This window comes from Coregonus lavaretus, assembly GCF_964263955.1.
Source record: "Coregonus lavaretus genome assembly, contig: HAP1_SCAFFOLD_2601, whole genome shotgun sequence".
In the NCBI taxonomy this organism is placed as follows: domain Eukaryota; kingdom Metazoa; phylum Chordata; class Actinopteri; order Salmoniformes; family Salmonidae; genus Coregonus; species Coregonus lavaretus.
Window position 1 is genome coordinate 32,783 of NW_028160544.1, and position 19,482 is coordinate 52,264.

A 19,482-nucleotide genomic window follows, 5' to 3' on the forward strand; every position below is an offset into this window, starting at 1 on the left:
ATTACATGAACTCAAAATAAAAATCAATTTTTTGGAAAAACGCCAAGGGGGATGAATACTTTCGCAAGGCACTGTATAAGTTATCCTGTACGAGCTTATGTGCCGAATACATTACGTTGTTACAGGTGTCAAACTTATGGTCATGTGGCAGCAGTGTGTAGGAGGGAGGTTCCAAGGTGTGAGAAGTGTACAGAAGGGCATGAGACAAAGGAATGTGGAGCATTGGGGAAAGTAGTCGTATGTGCTAATTGCAGGGGTGCCCATGGGGCTGGGGATCAGAAATGTCCTGTGCGAGAGAGGCAGGTTGAGGTTTCCAGGGTAAGAGTAGTGCAGAAGTTGTCATATGCTGAGGCAGTGAAGAAAGTAGAGGAAGATGGGTCAAGGGGGAGGAATGGTGAGAGTAGTAGATCTGTACCAGCACAGAGAGATAGGTCAACAAGTGATATATGTTTGAGTAAGATTGGATTTTTAGCATTTATAGTAATGGTTATCAACCCGCTCCTCCGCACACTCCACTGGCTTCCAGTTGAAGCCCGCATCTGCTACAAGACCATGGTGCTTGCCTACGGGCTGTGAGGGGAACGGCATCTCCTTACCTTCAGGCTCTGATCAGTCCCTACACCCAAACGAGGGCATTGCGTTCATCCACCTCTGGCCTGCTGGCCCCCCTACCTCTGCGGAAGCACAGTTCCCGCTCAGCCCAGTCAAAACTGTTCGCTGCTCTGGCACCCCAATGGTGGAACAAGCTCCCTCACGACGCCAGGACAGCGGAGTCACTCAATACCTTCCGGAGACACTTGAAACCCCACCTCTTTAAGGAATACCTGGGATAGGATAAAAGTAGGTCAGTTTGTGGTCTGTGGTGATGTTGTTGATCTCTGCTACCACGTCAACCAACCTCCCTACAGCTGGAGGGATCCTCCTGTACCCTAACACCCTGAGAGAGAAGGATCAGTATCTCACATCATTGGTTTCAGCATGGCTTGTCCTTAGATAGAAAAGGACATCACAAGCTTGAGCTGGGTCACTCCGGACTTCTGCACTGAGAATCACAGAGAGAGAGAGAGACGAGCTACCATGGCAATGCTTCACACTCACACCATTGCAACACCACGCAAACCAGCATCGTCGTCATCATCATCAACACATTTTCAGTCGGAACACTTGAAAGAAGAGGTGTGTGAGTTATCATAGCTTTAACCTAACACACACAGAGTACACACATGGAAACATAGTTTACTCAAACGCAAACATACACGCACGCACACACACAGACACACATGATTCACACTGGGTTACTCAGTGAAACTGAAAAGGTCATCTGGTTGGCTTGTTTTCATCCTGCAGTTATTTTATTAATCCACTAGTGGTCTCCCTACACCTGACTCAAAACACCACAACTACAGTCTATTAATCCACTAGTGGTCTCCCTACACCTGACTCAAAACACCACAACTACAGTTTTTTTATCCACTAGTGGATGGTTAGCTAGAATGCTAGCCATGACCCTCACAGAGACGTCCTTGCAAAACTGACCACATAGCGCACCTGGACGGCCCCACTAGGGGGAGCCCTTGAGTGCATGTTGAACTAGATGTGGAAGTTGAATGAGCGAGACGTCTGCATCTACCTCAGAGTTATAGCTGCCTTTCCGGTAAGCTAGCCTATAATAACCATGCTATAGTTAGCCTAACCATTCCCGGTAAGCTAGCCTAAATAACCATGACATAGTTATCCTCACCATTCCTGGTACACTAGCCTATATTAGTCCTGAGTGGCGCAGTGGTCTAAGGCACTGCATCGCAGTGCTAACTGTGCCACTAGATCCTGGTTCGAATCCAGGCTCTGTCGCAGCCGGCCGCGACCGGGAGACTCATGGGCGGCGCACAATTGGCCAAGCGTCGTCCAGGGTACGGGAGGGAATGGCCGGCAGGGATGTGGCTCAGTTGATAGAGCATGGCGTTTGCAACGCCAGGGTTGTGGGTTCGTTTCCCACGGGGGGCCAGTATAAATTTTTTTTTGTATTCACTAACTTAACTGTAAGTCGCTCTGGATAAGAGCGTCTGCTAAATGACTAAAATGTAATAATAACCACGATACAGGCCCTATACACCGGTACAGGACTAATGATGATACTAGTCTATAATAACCACGATACAGGCCCTATACACCGGTACAGGACTAATGATGATACTAGTCTATAATAACCACGATACAGGCCCTATACACCGGTACAGGACTAATGATGATACTAGTCTATAATAACCACGATACAGGCCCTATACACCGGTACAGGACTAATGATGATACTAGTCTATAATAACCACGATACAGGCCCTATACACCGGTACAGGACTAATGATGATACTAGTCTATAATAACCACGATACAGGCCCTATACACTGGTACAGGACTAATGATGATACTAGTCTATAATAACCACGATACAGGCCCTATAGACAGGTACAAATATAAAAAAAGCTGTATAAAAGCAATCTCAAAGGTCAGCTTCAGGTGGTCCTCTAATGAATTGGATGGTCTCACTCAGGATCGGCGCTTGGCAGTTGCAGGAATAAACTTTGAAGCCAACGTCCTCCTCTTCCTCTGCCAAAGGAGGTGAATCTAAAAAGTCCTCCTCCTCTTCATGCCTTGCAACCTTCACAATATCCAAGTCGGTCGCCAGTGGGATGACAGGGATCGAAGCTCTCAACGTCACCAGCCGCTCCATTGTCAGCCGTCTCCTAACCGCATCTAAAGCCTGTCTCCTCTGTGCTCTGTTGAGCTCTATGTGTGAGTCCATGTGCCGGTCCAGCCTGCTGAAATGGGTGGAGCATCCCGTCACTGGACACAGCTCCTGCCTGATATTTACATGGCCCGACTGCGAATGACAAAGGAGTACCCTCTCCTCCGGGTTCCTCACATTGTGTGCCAGCCACGTATCCATGTATCCATTGTGGTTGGAGTCCTGGGTCTCTTCAAGGGAGGCCCTGGTCCTCTGGAGGGTGGCCCCATTACGTCAAAAAGAACAATATGCTACAGGTAACTATACTCACACCCCTGAGAACGTGTGCCATATTCCATCACTCTGAGTCAAACGGATGTGGTCCTCTGTAGCTCAGCTGGTAGAGCACGGCGCTTGTAACGCCAAGGTAGTGGGTTCGATCCCCGGGACCACCCATACACAAAAATGTATGCACGCATGACTGTAAGTCGCTTTGGATAAAAGCGTCTGCTAAATGGCATATTATTATTATTATTATCAAGAGATATAAACGTGTGCTTGTTGTAGCGCCACCGTGTGGTCGAGCTGAATGTGCTTAGATATGTTGAGTCTTGACAGTATTTGGAACATGTGTATCAATATCCATGTCTGATTTATAAGCGTATATCTGCCACACCACGCCCAAATGAATGCTTATTGGTCAGTAGCGGCCATTTTGTTATATCCACAATAATGGCATTATTTAGTGCATGTAGCTGTACTCAGTCTTTCCTTTACTTTTAGCCAAGAGAGACTGGCATGCATAGTATTGATATTAGCCCTCGGATTACGGTAAAGAGAATGACTATAACTGCTTAAGCATCCTGTTTTGAATTCATGACGAAATAACTGCATCAAATCAAATCAAATTGTATTCGTCACATGCGCCAAATACAACTGGTGTAGACGTTACCGTGAAATGCTTGCTTATGAGCCAAGTGTTTAAAAATGTAATAGTAACACAAAAGGAATAAAATACACAAGATGGAGCTTTATACAGGGAGTACCGTACAGCCTTAGCCTGATTATGCAACCATTTGGATCAGTTATGGGTCTATTCGCCACAGTTTACAAGGTCCAGAAAGGTACATTTGCAGGCTACTCATATGATGGACTTTGATCACACCATCGCGCTCTCTCCCTTTCCTTTCAAATTCACAGCCAGGGGCTTATTTATTACTGAAACCGTTTATAACCAAACAGCAAACAGAGCAAAATTAGAGTTTCTATTGGACAAATTCAGGTAGGTTCCTCCCCGTCTCATTTGCTTCCGATTAAGAAACATTTAGCAACAGAATCAACGGAATGAATATGCCACAGTTCTTTTGGTTTCTTTATTTTACATTCAGCAAGCAAGACCAAGCTGTAGTAGTAAACAAAAAAGCTCAAAATAAGTGTTGCTTTTCCTGGGACTTGTCATAATGAGTGAACCAAGGCGCAGCGTGATATGAGTACATACTTTAATAGGTACTTTACAAAAACAACAAAACGATACGTGAAGTCCTCGGTCATACACAAACCTACACGGAACAAGATCCCACAAACACAAATGCCCAAACGGCTGCCTAAGTATGGTTCCCAATCAGAGACAACAAGCAACAGCTGATTCTCGTTGCCTCTGATTGAGAACCACCCCGGCCAACATAGAAACACAATGAACTAGATCCTGAACATAGAAACACAAAACATAGACTCTACACACCCTGGCTCAACATAACAGAGTCCCCAGAGCCAGGGCGTGACAGGACTCCAAGAGCTAAAGAGTAATTATTAGGAATAATGAACAATATGAAATGACAGGCAGCCTAGGATAAACATAACACTAGAAAAAGGAGACTGTTGGTAGAAACTACTCCAAAACCCGATTTAATCCATTAACTTTTTTCCACATTGAGGAACCATCTCCTTTCGACTTCAAAATTCCATTTAACTTCTCTAGACTCTCTTCAGCGGACAGAGACTGCAAAGAAACCCTTAAATTATTGTGAAGATAGATTTTTTTCATGAGCTGTGGTCCTGGCATAATTGTGTGACGCCATCAGGGCAGGATTAATGCAGGGGCTTACCGGGGCTGAAGCCCCTGGGCCCTGGCCCGTGGGTGGCCAAAGAGGCAACAAAACATGTACAATAATAAAGCAATTTACATATATACACAGTACCAGTCAAAAGCTTAGACACACCTACTAATTCCAGGATTTTTCTTTATTTAAACTATTTTCTACATTGTGGAATAATAGTGAAGACATCAAAACTATGAATTAACACATATGGAATCATGTAATAACCAAAAAAGTGTTAAACAAATCAAAATATATTTTGTATTTGAGATTCTTCAAAGTAGCCACCCTTTGCCTGGATGACAGCTTTGCACTCAGGAGCCCACTCTCATTGTAAACAGCCTGCTGCTGCTTGCTGACGCTTTGCTAATCGTTGTAACGTATACACCGGGAGTCAGAAAGCAGGTGCAGACGGTGAGTTTTAATACTGAACCGATACAAAAGAACAAACATGGGAAGCGTATTGAACGTGAGAGGAAAACCAATAACACCTAAGGACTGATGACAACAGAGGGCTAAATAAAAAGGAAGTAATCAGGGAAGTGATGAAGTCCAGGTGTGCCTAATGATGAGGCACAGGTGTACGTAATGAGGGTTGCCAGGTGTGCGTAATGATGGGTTGCCAGGACCGGTGGTTAGTAGACCGGCGACATCGAGCGTTGGAGAGGGGGAGCGGAAGTAGACGTGGCAATCGTCAGATTGGGGGAGGAGAAGAGGTAGGAGGCCTACATGGGTAACTGGGGGGACATGCCTTGATGAGTAACTGATTAAGAAAAAATAAACAAATAAACTGCATAATAAGTAAATGTGTCTGGTCAATTGTGTGTCAGGGGCTGGGCCGAAGCACAAGAGGCAAAACAATATAATAAAAAGTATGTATTTTCTTCCCTCTTTTTAAAATGATTTTATCCAACCACAGGAGCTCACTCTCAATGTTCAAAATACACCAGAGAGCATCATTTAGCCACAGAGGACCAATAGTTTCAAAGAAATAACTGTGATTTAAGTTTACATTTTATCACAAGCACATACAATGTAACTGCCGAGCCCTTTCCCAACAATGCAGAGTTAAAAAGTAAGAAAGATATTAGCTAAGGAAAATATTAACACAATAAAATAACAATAACGAGGCTATTTACCGAGTCAATGTGCAGGGGTACAAGGTAGTTTAGGTAATTGTGGTAATATGTACATGTAGGTAGGGGTAAAAGTGACTTGACAATCAGCACGTGTGTAATGTTGAGATGGAATTATCAATCAGTAAAGCAGAAGCCAAGGGGTTAATAAGAACAGTGGTTAAAAACAAATGGTAAGAGTTGTGGAACAAGGAGAGAAAGGGAAGACACGTGTATAAGATCCAGGAAAAGGTGGAGACAGGGAGGTCCTCAGGCCGAGAGAGAAGGGAGGAAAGTGTAGTCACAAGGCTGAGACTGGGACACACAAGGCTCAATAGTACATTGAATCTGGTGGGGAAATATCAGACTGGGAGGTGTGATCATTGTCAGGAGGAGCTGGAGACAGTGGAACAGTGCCAGAAATATGTGAGGGAAAGGGAGCGATTGTTATTAGTTTTGAGGAGTAATGTGGTTGAAGAGCCAGGATTAAGTGAACTGCTGGGGAAAGCTTCAGGGGATGTAGTATTTAATGATGTATTTCGTTTCCTTAGGGAGACAAGAATATTGGGCAGGATTTAGACCTTCACTGTCTCTGGTCCACACTCCAGTCCAGTTGGTGGCGGTATTGCACCTTAAAGTTGGTTACCAACAACAAAATAAAATGCACAGAAGATAAAACCCATATTTATGTTGATTTATTTTCCCTTTTGGACATAATATGACATTTGAGATGTCTTTATTCTTTTGGAACTTTTCTCATTTTAATGTTTACTGTTCATTTTCTTAATGTTTAATTCACTTTATTATCTATTTCACTTGCTTTGGCAATATAAACATATGTTTCCCATACCAATAAAGCCCTTTGAATTGACATTTAATTGAGAGGAAGAGTTACAGAGAGAGAGAGAGAGAGAGAGAGAGAGAGAGAGAGAGAGAGAGAGAGAGAGAGAGAGAGAGAGAGAGAGAGAGAGAGAGAGAGAGAGAGAGAGAGAGAGAGAGAGAGAGAGAGAGAGAGAGAGAGAGAGAGAGAGAGAGAGAGAGAGAGAGAGAGAGAGAGAGAGAGAGAGAGAGAGAGAGAGAGAGAGAGAGAGAGAGAGAGAGAGAGAGAGAGAGAGAGATCTTCTACACAGATTCTGCACAGGTGTTCCAAAAAAGGTCCAGTCGCCAGGACCACAAATACAAAATACCACCTAGACACCATTGCCCTAGAGCACACAGAAAACTATACATACCTTGGCCTAAACATCAGCGCCACAGGTAACTTCCACAAAGCTGTGAATGATCTGATAGACAAGGCAAGAAGGGCCTTCTATGCCATCAAAAGGAACATAAAATTCGACATACCAAGTAGGATCTGGCAAAAATTACTTGAATCAGTTATAGAACCCATTGCCCTTTATGGTTGTGAGGTCTGGAGTCTGCTCACCAACCAAGAATTCAAAAAATGGGGCAAACACCAAATTGAGACTGCATGCAGAATTCAGCAAAAATATCCTCCATGTACAATGTAAAACACCAAATAATGCATGCAGAGCAGAATTAGGCCGATACCTGCTAATTATCAAAATTCAGAAAAGAGCCGTTAAATTCTATAACCACCTAAAAGGAAGCGATTCCCAAACCTTCCATAACAAAGCCATCACCTACAGAGACATGAACCTGGAGAAAAGTCCCCTAAGCAAGCTGGTCCTGGGGCTCTGTTCACAAACACAAACAGACCCCACAGAGCCCCAGGACAACAACACAATTTGACCCAACCAAATCATGAGAAAACAAAAATATAATTACTTGACAAATTGGAAAGAATTAACAAAAACACAGAGCAAACTAGAATGCTATTTGGCCCTAAACAGAGAATACACAGCGGCAGAATACCTGACCACTGTGACTGACCCAAACTTAAGGAAAGCTTTGACTATGTACAGACTCAGTGAGCATAGCCTTGGTATTGAGAATGGCCGCCGTAGGCAGACCTGGCTCTCAAGAGAAGACAGGCTATGTGCATACTGCCCACAAAATGAGGTGGAAACTGAGCTGCACTTCCTAACCTCCTGCCAAATGTATGACCATATTCGAGACACAGATTTCCCTCAGATTACACAGATCCACAAAGAATTCGAAAATAAACCCAATTTTTGATGAACTCCCATATCTACTGGGTGAAATACCATAGTGTGTCATCACAGCATCAAGATTTGTGAAATGTTCCCACAAGAAAAGGGCAACTCCCAGTGAATAACTTTTGTACTTTAACCATTTGCACATCGTTACAACACTGTATATATACATAATATGACATCTGAAATGTCTTTAATCTTTTGGAATTTCTGTGAGTGTAATGTTTACTGTTTCTTTTTTTGTTTATTTCACTTTTGTTTATTATCTAATTCACTTGCTTTGGAAATGTTAACAAATGTTTCCCATGCCAATAAAGCCCCTTGAATTGAATTGAGAGAGAGAAAAGAGAGAGAGAGAAGAGAGAGAGAGAGAGAGAGAGAGAGAGAGAGAGAGAGAGAGAGAGAGAGAGAGAGAGAGAGAGAGAGAGAGAGAGAGAGAGAGAGAGAGAGAGGGTTGTAAGATGGTAATTCAAAACGTAAATTCCAAAATGGGGACAAATACTGACAATTAATCAATTACAAATGACTTGACCCTCCCCTGGACAAAAAAAACAACTAAACTTTCCCCCTGACTGAAATTGAAAAAGCATGACCCTTCCCGGGGAAATACAGTAATTGCATACATTTCTGCCTGTCGCTAAAGTATAATGGATTTATACTATAGTCCAGTTGGAGGCAGTAATGCAAGATATTGGATGCCAACCACCATTAACGTCCACTGAAGAAGAAGAAGTTTACGAATTTCGTCATTGCAAATCTTTTCTGGGATGTGTGATAATTTACTTGTTTTCTGTAATATCGTATAGCTTTGGAATCGTGACATTAACTAGTTTGGAGGAAAATATGCAGGTTTCTGGACTCATACCCAGACTCTGAGAAGGGATTGTGTCACTATTAGCTTAGCAACCGTTACGATTCGTTTGGCAACCGCGTGAACCAGCATGACAACGTGAACGCGATTGTTCGACAGTCTGCTGGGTGAGGCGTTATACGTTCCTCCATTCATTGACGAATGAGATTCCTAGATCCTCCTTTCTCTAATATCTCTGCAATGAGTTCTTGAATCGAGATAGCTGTGTATTTTGCTACTGCATGACCAGTGTGAGACAGAATGTCTGATGAAGAAACGCTAAAGAAACAATAGCTTCCCCAATGGATCTGGTAAGTCTGGTTTCCTTTTAACAGTATAGGCCTGCTGTATAAAATGTCTAGGCCAAGTTGTTATCATATTTGATCCTCCACATTCCTCTGTTCCGTGTTAATGGCTGGGCAACAAAAAAAAGACTGTAAAACTTTTTGGGATTTTTTTACCTTCAGCAAGGTAACCTACTACTATATCATGTGTAGGAATCTGTGTCTAGTACTTAATGATCTCTCCTTCCTCCCAAAGTGTTCACTTGTTCACCTCCACTGATTTTAAAATCTGATTATCCATTATATGACCAGATACTCGGAAGTGGCCACAAAATACATATTCTGTGGGGTTTATCGGCGGTTGGCATCCAACGTTATGGTACATTTCGCCACCTACTGTAATGGAGTGTGGGCCAGAGACAGGGATCGAGGAACTAAATCCAATATGACAGCCCCGTTTCTCTTAAAACATGTAAATATTTGAGAATGTATCTAACAATGTTCTACTCAGAATGCTTATCAAACTCAATTAATGTACCCCAATATCCCTCAGAGTTTGTCTCTCCCTATCATACTGCCCACACTGTTTTTTTTAATTTTATTTTATTTCACCTTTATTTAACCAGGTAAACCAGTTGAGAACAAGTTCTCATTTACAACTGCGACCTGGCCAAGATAAAGCAAAGCAGTGCGATAAAAACAACAACACAGAGTTACATATGGGGTAAAACAAAACAAAGTCAAAAAATACAACAGAAATACATATATATACAGTGTGTGCAAATTTAGCAAGTTATGGAGGTAAGGCAATAAAATAGGCTATAGTGCAAAATAATTACAATTAGTATTAACACTGGAATGATAGATGTGCAAGAGATGATGTGCAAATAGAGATACTGGGGTACAAATGAGCAAAATAAATAACAATATAGGGATAAGGTAGTTGGGCGGGCTAATTTCAGATGGGCTGTGTACAGGTGCAGTGATTGGTAAGGTGCTCTGACAACTGATGCTTAAAGTTAGTGAGGGAGATAAGTGTCTCCAGCTTCAGAGATTTTTGCAATTTGTTCCAGTCATTGGCAGCAGAGAACTGGAAGGAATTGCGGCCAAAGGAGGTGTTGGCTTTGGGGATGACCAGTGAGATATACCCGCTGGAGCGCAGACTACGGGTGGGTGTTGCTATGGTGACCAATGAGCTAAGATAAGGCGGGGATTTGCCTAGCAGTGATTTATAGATGGCCTGGAGCCAGTGGGTTTGGCAACGAATATGTAGTGAGGACCAGCCAACAAGAGCGTACAGGTCACAGTGGTGGGTATTATATGGGGCTTTGGAGACAAAACGGATGGCACTGTGATAGACTACATCCAATTTGCTGAGTAGAGTGTTGGAGGCTATTTTGTAAATGACATCGCCGAAGTCAAGGATCGGTAGGATAGTCAGTTTTACGAGGGCATGTTTGGCAGCATGAGTGAAGGAGGCTTTGTTGCGAAATAGGAAACCGATTCTAGATTTAACTTTGGATTGGAGATTCTTAATGTGAGTCTGGAAGGAGAGTTTACAGTCTAACCAGACACCTAGATATTTGTAGTTGTCAACATACTCTAGGTCAGACCCGTCAAGTGTAGTGATTCTAGTCGGGTGGGCGGGTGCAAGCAGCGTTCGGTTGAAGAGCATGCATTTAGTTTTACTAGTGTTTAAGAGCAGTTGGAGGCTACTGAAGGAGTGTTGTATGGAATTGAAGCTCGTTTGGAGGGTTATTAACACAGTGTCCAATGAAGGGCCAGATGTATACAAATTGGTGTCGTCTGCGTAGAGGTGGATCTGAGAGTCACCAGCAGCAAGAGCGACGTCATTGATATACACAGAGAAAAGAGTCGGCCCAAGAATTGAACTCTGTGGCACCCCCATAGAGACTGCCATAGGTCCAGACAACGGGCCCTCCGATTTGACACACTGAACTCTATCTGAGAAGTAGTTGGTGAACCAGGCGAGGCAGTCATTTGAGAAACCAAGGCTATTTAGTCTGCCAATAAGAATGCGGTGGTTGACAGAGTCGAAAGCCTTGGCCAGGTCAATGAAAACGGCTGCACAGTACTGTCTATTATCGATCGCGGTTATAATATCGTTTAGGACCTTGAGCGTGGCTGAAGTGCACCCATGACCAGCTCGGAAACCGGATTGCATAACGGAGAAGGTACGGTGGGATTCGAAATGGTCGGTGATCTGTTTGTTGACTTGGCTTTCAAAAACTTTTGAAGGGCAGGGCAGGATGGATATGGGTCTGTAACAGTTTGGATCTAGAGTGTCACCCCCTTTGAAGAGGGGGATGACCGCGGCAGCTTTCCAATCTCTGGGGATCTCAGACGTTACGAAAGAGAGGTTGAACAGGCTAGTAATAGGGGTTGCGACAATTTCGGCGGCTAGTTTTAGAAAGAAAGGGTCCAGATTGTCTAGCCCAGATGATTTGTAGGGGTCCAGATTTTGCAGCTCTTTTAGAACATCAGCTGTCTGGATTTGTGTGAAGGAGAAGCGGGGGGGGGGCATGGGCAAGTTGCAGCGGAGGGTGCAGAGCTGGTGGCCGGGGTAGTGGTAGCCAGGTGGAAAACATGGCCAGCCGTAGCAAAATGCTTGTTGAAATTCTCGATTATTGTAGATTTATCGGTGGTGATAGTGTTTCCTAGCCTCAGTGCAGTGGGCAGTTGGGAGGAAGTGCTCTTATTTTCCATGGACTTTACAGTGTCCCAAAACTTTTTGGAGTTAGTGCTACAGGATGCAAATTTCTGTTTGAAAAAGTTAGCCTTTGCTTTCCTAACTGCTTGTGTATATTGGTTCCTAACTTCCCTGAAAAGTTGCATATCGCGGGGGCTATTTGATGCTAATGCAGTACGCCACAGGATGTTTTTGTGCTGGTCAAGGGCAGTCAAGTCTGAGGAGAACCAGGGGCTATATCTGTTCTTAGTTCTGTATTTTTTGAATGGGGCATGTCTATTTAAGATTGAGAGGAAATTACTTTTAAAGAACAACCAGGCATCCTCTACTGACGGAATGAGATCTATATCCATCCAGGATACCTGGGCAAGGTTAATTAGGAAGGCCTGCTCGCTGAAGTGTTTTTGGGAGCGTTTGACAGTGATGAGGGGTGGTCGTTTGACCGCGGACCCGTTACGGACGCAGGCAATAAGGCAGTGATCGCTGAGATCCTGGTTGAAGACAGCGGAGGTGTATTTAGAGGGTAAGTTAGTCAGGATGATATCTATGAGGGTACCCATGTTTACGGATTTAGGGTTGTACCTGGTAGGTTCGTTGATAATTTGTGTGAGATTGAGGGCACTGTATCAGCACATGCTCCACTTTCTCTGTTTCCTGGCATTAATCACACCTTCCTGGTGGATGCTTTCCTATATAATAATAATATGCCATTTAGCAGACGCTTTTATCCAAAGCGACTTACAGTCATGCAGGCATACATTTTTTGTGTATGGGTGGTCCCGGGGATCGAACCCACTACCTTGGCGTTACAAGCACCGTGCTCTACCAGCTGAGCTACAGAGGACCACATTTAATGACTTATTCAGCTGGCTGTGTCCCACCCTTAGCCTTGTAAGGATGGCCTCCTCTCTTCTGTCCATTCCTACCATCCTCCCCTACTTTACTCTGTACCTGGAATAGGGGCGGCAGGTAGCCTAGTGGTTTAGAGCGTTGGGCCAGTAACCCGAGCCGACTAGGTGAAAAATCTGTCAATGTGCCTTTGAACAACTTAACCCTAATTGCTCCTGTAAGTCACTCTAGATAACATTGCCTGCTAAATGACTAAAATGTAAACAATGAATAGATGCCTGCCCTTAGTGTCACTCTTTCACTGTTCCTGCACCACCAATCAATCAATCAATCAATTTTATTTTATATAGCCCTTCTTACATCAGCTAATATCTCGAAGTGCTGTACAGAAACCCAGCCTAAAACCCCAAACAGCTAGTAATGCAGGTGTAGAAGCACGGTGGCTAGGAAAAACTCCCTAGAAAGGCAAAACCTAGGAAGAAACCTAGAGAGGAACCAGGCTATGAGGGGTGGCCAGTCCTCTTCTGGCTGTGCCGGGTGGAGATTATAACAGAACCATGCCAAGATGTTCAAAAATGTTCATAAGTGACAAGCATGGTCAAATAATAATCAGGAATAAATCTCAGTTGGCTTTTCATAGCCGATCATTAGAGTTTAAAACAGCAGGTCTGGGACAGGTAGGGGTTCCATAACCGCAGGCAGAACAGTTTAAACTGGAATAGCAGCAAGGCCAGGCGGACTGGGGATAGCAAGGAGTCACCACGGCCGGTAGTCCCGACGTATGGTCCTAGGGCTCAGGTCTCTCAGTTGGCTTTTCATAGCCGATCATTTAGAGTTGAAAACAGCAGGTCTGGGACAGGTAGGGGTTTCGTAGCCGCAGGCAGAACAGTTGAAACTGGAATAGCAGCAAGGCCAGGCGGACTGGGGGCAGCAGGGTGTCATCATGCCCGGTAGTCCTGACGTATGGTCCTAGGGCTCAGGTTCTCAGAGAGAAAGAGAGAACGAGAGAATTAGAGAGAGCATACTTAAATTCACACAGGACACTGGATAAGACAGGAGAAGTACTCCAGGTATAACCAACTAACCCCAGCCCCCCGACACATAAACTACTGCAGCATAACCACTGCCCATATCATTCCCTTAGCCTCTGCTTTGCTCATTGGCACTTCCACCTCCTGTGTCCTAAGGGCCTGTTTAGCTAGCACATCTACTTCCTCATTCCCTTCCACCCCCACATGGGCCGGGACCTAAGCAAAGCTTATATGGACACCCATCTGTCTCACCCAGGCATGAATTTGAATTCCCTCATATAGCAGGCCTTGCCTGCTATGTGAGCTAAATGATTGCAGACTTATCAACACAGCACATGAGTCAGAACATATAACTACTCTGTTTGGCTTGACTTCCTCCACCCACAGCAAGGCCAACAGTACGGCCATCAGCTCTGCCATGTACACAGCCAAGTGGTCTGTAATACGTCTCCTGACAGCCACCCCCACTTTCCTGTTCAACAAAGTTTCCAGCATGTCACGTGACCTACTTTTATCAGTACACTCGTAACAACCTAATCATTACGAAACGTATATTTGATCAAATAAGCCACATGTCGCCTCTTCCTGTTTTGAAAGGAAATGACTGGTATAAGAAATATGGTGGAAACTCTGACTAGCCCATGCCTCCACCAACCCAATGCTATTAGATTTGTGGGAAGTAGTGAATGATTGAACATTTCAGGAAGAATTAGATATTCTAGGGATGCACCCAAATCAGTCAGAGGTGTAGACTAAATTAATCAAATGTTTGGTTTAATGATAAACTGTTTAATATTTATTGTGGCCAACAGGACAAAGCTAGCCCGTTCCCCTCCACCCTCCAGGAGTCCCCAGGTCAAACGCCTCCCGGTACCGCTTTACTGCTGGGTCTGGTCGACTGCAGGAAAACACCGGGGCAGAGTGGAGCTGAGAGAGGAGGAGGAGAAGAGAAGGAAGATGGAGATTTGATTTCATTAAGTAAGAACCATGGTGTGTAGATTACACTACAGTCTGCTTCTGTAACAATAGTGGAGGTGCATAAAGATGGCGGCCCGCATGTACTTACCACAAATTCCTCGTTTTGCTAAGTTCACTGTTTTGTACATTGCTCTCCTTTACTGTTTTTTTTGTATGGTCATTAGCACAGTAAACATGATCCCAATTTTTGCTTCAAGACGCCGGCAATTTGAAAAACTGAAAAAGTAGATTGTGTTGATTTATTGGAACATTGAACAATGTCGCGCACCGTAGTTTCAAAACTCAATGGAGAGTGCTAAAACAATGACTTAATGTCATAAGTCTGCCATCTTTATGCACTTTAGTCATTAATTGATTAATTATATATTAATGAGAATCTGGGTAGTTCCACCCATTTTTAAAAGTGTAATAAAAAAAAGAATTCACCTAATTATCATTTGGTCATGAATAGCACATGTTCAACTTCATAAACATGTTTTCCAATCTCAAGACATTGAATAAAACTATTACTATACTAAGTGCTATGTGCCAAATAAAGTGACATGGTTGAACGTAACAGGGGACTGCTGAAAACAACAAAGCCAGTGCATTACATGGGTGAAATAGTCCTTTAAATCAGCCATAAAACCGCTTGTGACAGAGGGAATGGAAGGTTGTTTTGAATGCAATCTTCCAAAAATGTTTTACTTGTTAAAACATTTCTAGCATGTCTATGTATGGGTGAAGGGGTTTACTTGCAAAGTTTTCCACCACAAAACAGAATAAAATTGACAAAGATTAGGACTAGCTCACCTGCTTTTACTCTATGATTTGACTATTAGATGTTCAATGTTTCTTTTGCAAACATATTTTTTAAGGAATAGTTTCAACATATTAAAATTAGAGTTCAGTTCATGTAACGGGGTTGACCTTAAAGTGAGGGACAGACGTAAATTAATTACTAATCACATTCATAATAATCTTCAGAAATGACTTTGTCAAAGAAACAAAATAACTAGTGCTTTACAATGAGTATGTTTACATGCACACTCATAATTGGACATTAAACTAGTTATGGCAGTAGGCTGAGTATGGCATTAGTCATGTAAACACCTTACTCTGCTTATCTTAATTGGCTTAAGGTGACAATCGAAGCAACGCTGTTAAAAACACCTGGTTTTCTGAGCAATCTTTCGAATTATTAGGACACATAAACGCCTTAATCAGATTGAGGCATATTTAATCTGTGCATGTTCAGCACGAGCAGCACTAGCGTCCTTATTTTGTGCGAGTGCAGTGAGTTCAGGAAAAACTGAAAGTATGCATCTTAGAAATAGTTTTCACACACAAACTTTGTATGTCCGAAATTGGAATCAAATATGCTTATCAAAAATAACATGGTCGCTGTGATAGTTTGTCTATTTTGATTGGCAATTTTCAGCATTTATCAAAGTCCCATCAGGTAGCCTGATTTCAGATGTCCATGCTATTAATTATCTTTGTTTCACAGGGGACAGCCCTAACTGTTGCTCTCTCAGTGGGAAGGGCTTATCATCTGGAGAGGCTCAACAACAACACGATTCTGACAAGACGTCTCTCCAGAAGAGTCACTCCAGATCAGAACGTCTCACTAAACACAAGCAGAGACTTATAGGGAAGAAACCTCACCACCGCTGCTCTGGCTGTGGGAAGAGTTTTTCTAAACAGACGGAATTGATGATTCACGAGCGGATTCACACAGGAGAGAAGCCTTATAGCTGTGATCAGTGTGGGAAGAGCTTCAATTATTCAGGAGCCCTGACTGTACACCAGCGCATACACACAGGAGAGAAGCCTTATAGCTGTGATCAGTGTGGGAAGAGCTTCAATCAATCAGGAGACCTGACTACACACCAACGCATACACACAGGAGAGAAGCCTTATAGCTGTGATCAGTGTGGGAAGAGCTTCAATCAATCAGGAGCCCTGATTACACACCAGCGCATACACACAGGAGAGAAGCCTTATAGCTGTGATCAGTGTGGGAAGAGCTTCAATCATTCAGGAACCCTGACTAAACACCAGCGCATACACACAGGAGAGAAGCCTTATAGCTGTGATCAGTGTGGGAAGAGCTTCAGTCAATCAGGAGACCTGACTCTACACCAGCGCATACACACAGGAGAGAAGCCTTATAGCTGTGATCAGTGTGGGAAGAGCTTCAATCATTCAGGAACCCTGACTAAACACCAGCGCATACACACAGGAGAGAAGCCTTATAGCTGTGATCAGTGTGGGAAGAGCTTCAGTCAATCAGGAGCCCTGATTACACACCAGCGCATACACACAGGAGAGAAGCCTTATAGCTGTGATCAGTGTGGGAAGAGCTTCAATCATTCAGGAACCCTGACTCTACACCAGCGCATACACACAGGAGAGAAGCCTTATAGCTGTGATCAGTGTGGGAAGAGCTTCAATCATCTAGGAGCCCTGACTACACACCAACGCATACACACAGGAGAGAAGCCTTATAGCTGTGATCAGTGTGGGAAGAGCTTCAACGAATCAGGAGCCCTGACTACACACCAACGCATACACACAGGAGAGAAGCCTTATAGCTGTGATCAGTGTGGGAAGAGCTTCAACGAATCAGGAGCCCTGACTACACACCAACGCATACACACAGGAGAGAAGCCTTATAGCTGTGATCAGTGTGGGAAGAGCTTCAATCAATCAGCACACCTGACTATACACCAGCGCATACACACAGGAGAGAAGCCTTATAGCTGTGATCAGTGTGGGAAGAGCTTCAATCATTCAGGATCCCTGACTGCACACCAACGCATACACACAGGAGAGAAGCCTTATAGCTGTGATCAGTGTGGGAAGAGATTCAATCATTCAGGATCCCTGACTGCACACCAACGCATACACACAGGAGAGAAGCCTTATAGTTGTGATCAGTGTGGGAAGAGTTTCAATCATTCATTATCCCTGACTAGACACCATCGCATACACACAGGAGAGAAGCCTTATAGCTGTGATCAGTGTGGGAAGAGCTTCAATCATTCATGATCCCTGACTGCACACCATCGCATACACACAGGAGAGAAGCCTTATAGCTGTGATCAGTGTGGGAAGAGTTTCAGGAATTCAGGACACCTGACAACACACCAGCTCACACACACTGGAGAGAAACCTTACTCCTGTCTATGTGGAAAGAGCTTTGCTCATTCAGGGTCATTGAAAACACACCAGAAAGCACAAACATGTTTTCTTTCATCTCCTTCTTCTCCGGCAACAGTTCCTGATCCCTAAATAAAGTTTCAATAGAAAACATCTTGTAAAGAGTCATCCATCTCCCATTCTCTAACAGTTTACTATGTCTGATTACCACGGTAACCTGTGTAGCATAATATGAAGCTCTGGATCGATATGTGTCAAGCGTCTAGGAGTAGGAGTGCTATGTGTGTTGTGGGGTGGGGGTATTCAGGGCTGTATCTTATTTCATTAACTCCTATTATCCATTAAATAATTGTATAATGTAGAATAATGTTTCAACAATACTAGGTGTGTATTCATGTATTCAATAGATCAATAAATTAAATATATTATCTGCTCAACAACGTCAACGTTTTTTAAAACTTTAATAATAATCAACAAAATTTAAGGACCATAGGCCTCTTGTATAATTAGTTTGCTCCTAAAAGATGTTCACATATTTATTGTAAATCCCTTCACCAGGTTTTAGTGTAGCTGATGGGACATATAGAAATACAGAAGCCATAGGCCTATTAGTGTGGTCAAATGATGTTGTTGCATTTATTTTAACGTATTTTAATTGGGATTTCTTTCAGCTTTCCTTATTGTATATTAACAGAGAAACACGTGTCTTACAGTGCTACACATCTGTTATAATAAGTACTTTTTCCTGCTTAATTGAAGTATCAGTTGTAGTTTTTCACCAGTTATAAAGTGTGTTTGTTGTCTATCTTTATGTTTCTAAGGCTGAAGGGAGGGAGATGCAACAACAGCCTTGAGAACATCTGGACTAATATAGAACTCTGTTCCAAGTTGCTGTCAGGTAAAAGTAGACGATAGCAGACAACAGGATTCTTAGTGAAAGGGTTGATGTTGAACGTTTTGTTGACTTTACTCGACTTTTATAGATCAGGAAAAATTTTATCCAGGAACTTTCTGAAGTCAGTTAAATGAGATGTGAGACGTTATGTTGTCATAATGTAATTGAGCTTGGATATTTAAATAGATGTTTGATTGCTCTGGTCTAGGGGTGCATCAGTTGCAGCCTTGAGACTGGAATTCTCTCCCAGCAACTCCCTAATCCTTATCTGAACACTGTGACAACATAGTAACTGTACTGTAGCCTACACATTTCTTGTCTTAGGAAGAAACGCTGAAGAAACAATAGCTTCCACGATGGATCCGGTGTGTCTGGTTTCCTTTTAACAGTATAGGTCTGCTGTGCTGTATAAAATGTCTAGGCCTAGTTTTCATCATTTTTGCTCCTCCACATTTCTTTGTTCGGTTCAAATGGCTGGACAAAAAACATGACGGTAAAACTTGTTGGGATTATCCATTATATGACCAGATACTCAAGTGGCCACCCTAACAATGAAAATAGATCATCTTCTGTGGGGTTTATCGGCGGTTGTCATCCAACGTTATGGTGCATGAGGCCACCTACTGTACTGGAGTATTGGGCAGCAACAGCGATCGAGGAACTAAATCCTATCAGCCAGCCCCGTTTCTCT

General features: G+C 43.2%; 1 protein-coding gene across 2 annotated transcripts; it reads left to right on the forward strand.

Moving 5' to 3' along the window:
* The first annotated feature begins 8,793 nt into the window (after positions 1–8,793).
* Positions 8,794–18,051, forward strand: LOC311121686 (uncharacterized protein). 2 transcript variants are annotated; one of them, XM_084196145.1, is made up of 3 exons: positions 8,794–9,211; positions 14,587–14,764; positions 16,242–18,051. In XM_084196145.1, exons 1-3 carry the CDS (start codon positions 9,203–9,205, stop codon positions 17,783–17,785), a joined length of 1,731 nt encoding a protein of 576 aa, XP_084052271.1. In that variant the 5' UTR covers positions 8,794–9,202; the 3' UTR covers positions 17,786–18,051. The 2 variants fall into 2 exon arrangements, with proteins under 2 accessions (XP_084052271.1, XP_084052272.1); XM_084196146.1 differs by having other exon boundaries at positions 14,587–14,752.
* Positions 18,052–19,482: the final 1,431 nt, after the last annotated feature.

Bases quoted from the DNA above. Each gene is read 5' to 3' on its own strand.
- LOC311121686 (XM_084196145.1), top strand. The intron at 14,765-16,241 runs GTGTGTAGATTA...TTTGTTTCACAG, and splicing joins TTCATTAAGTAAGAACCATG to GGGACAGCCCTAACTGTTGC.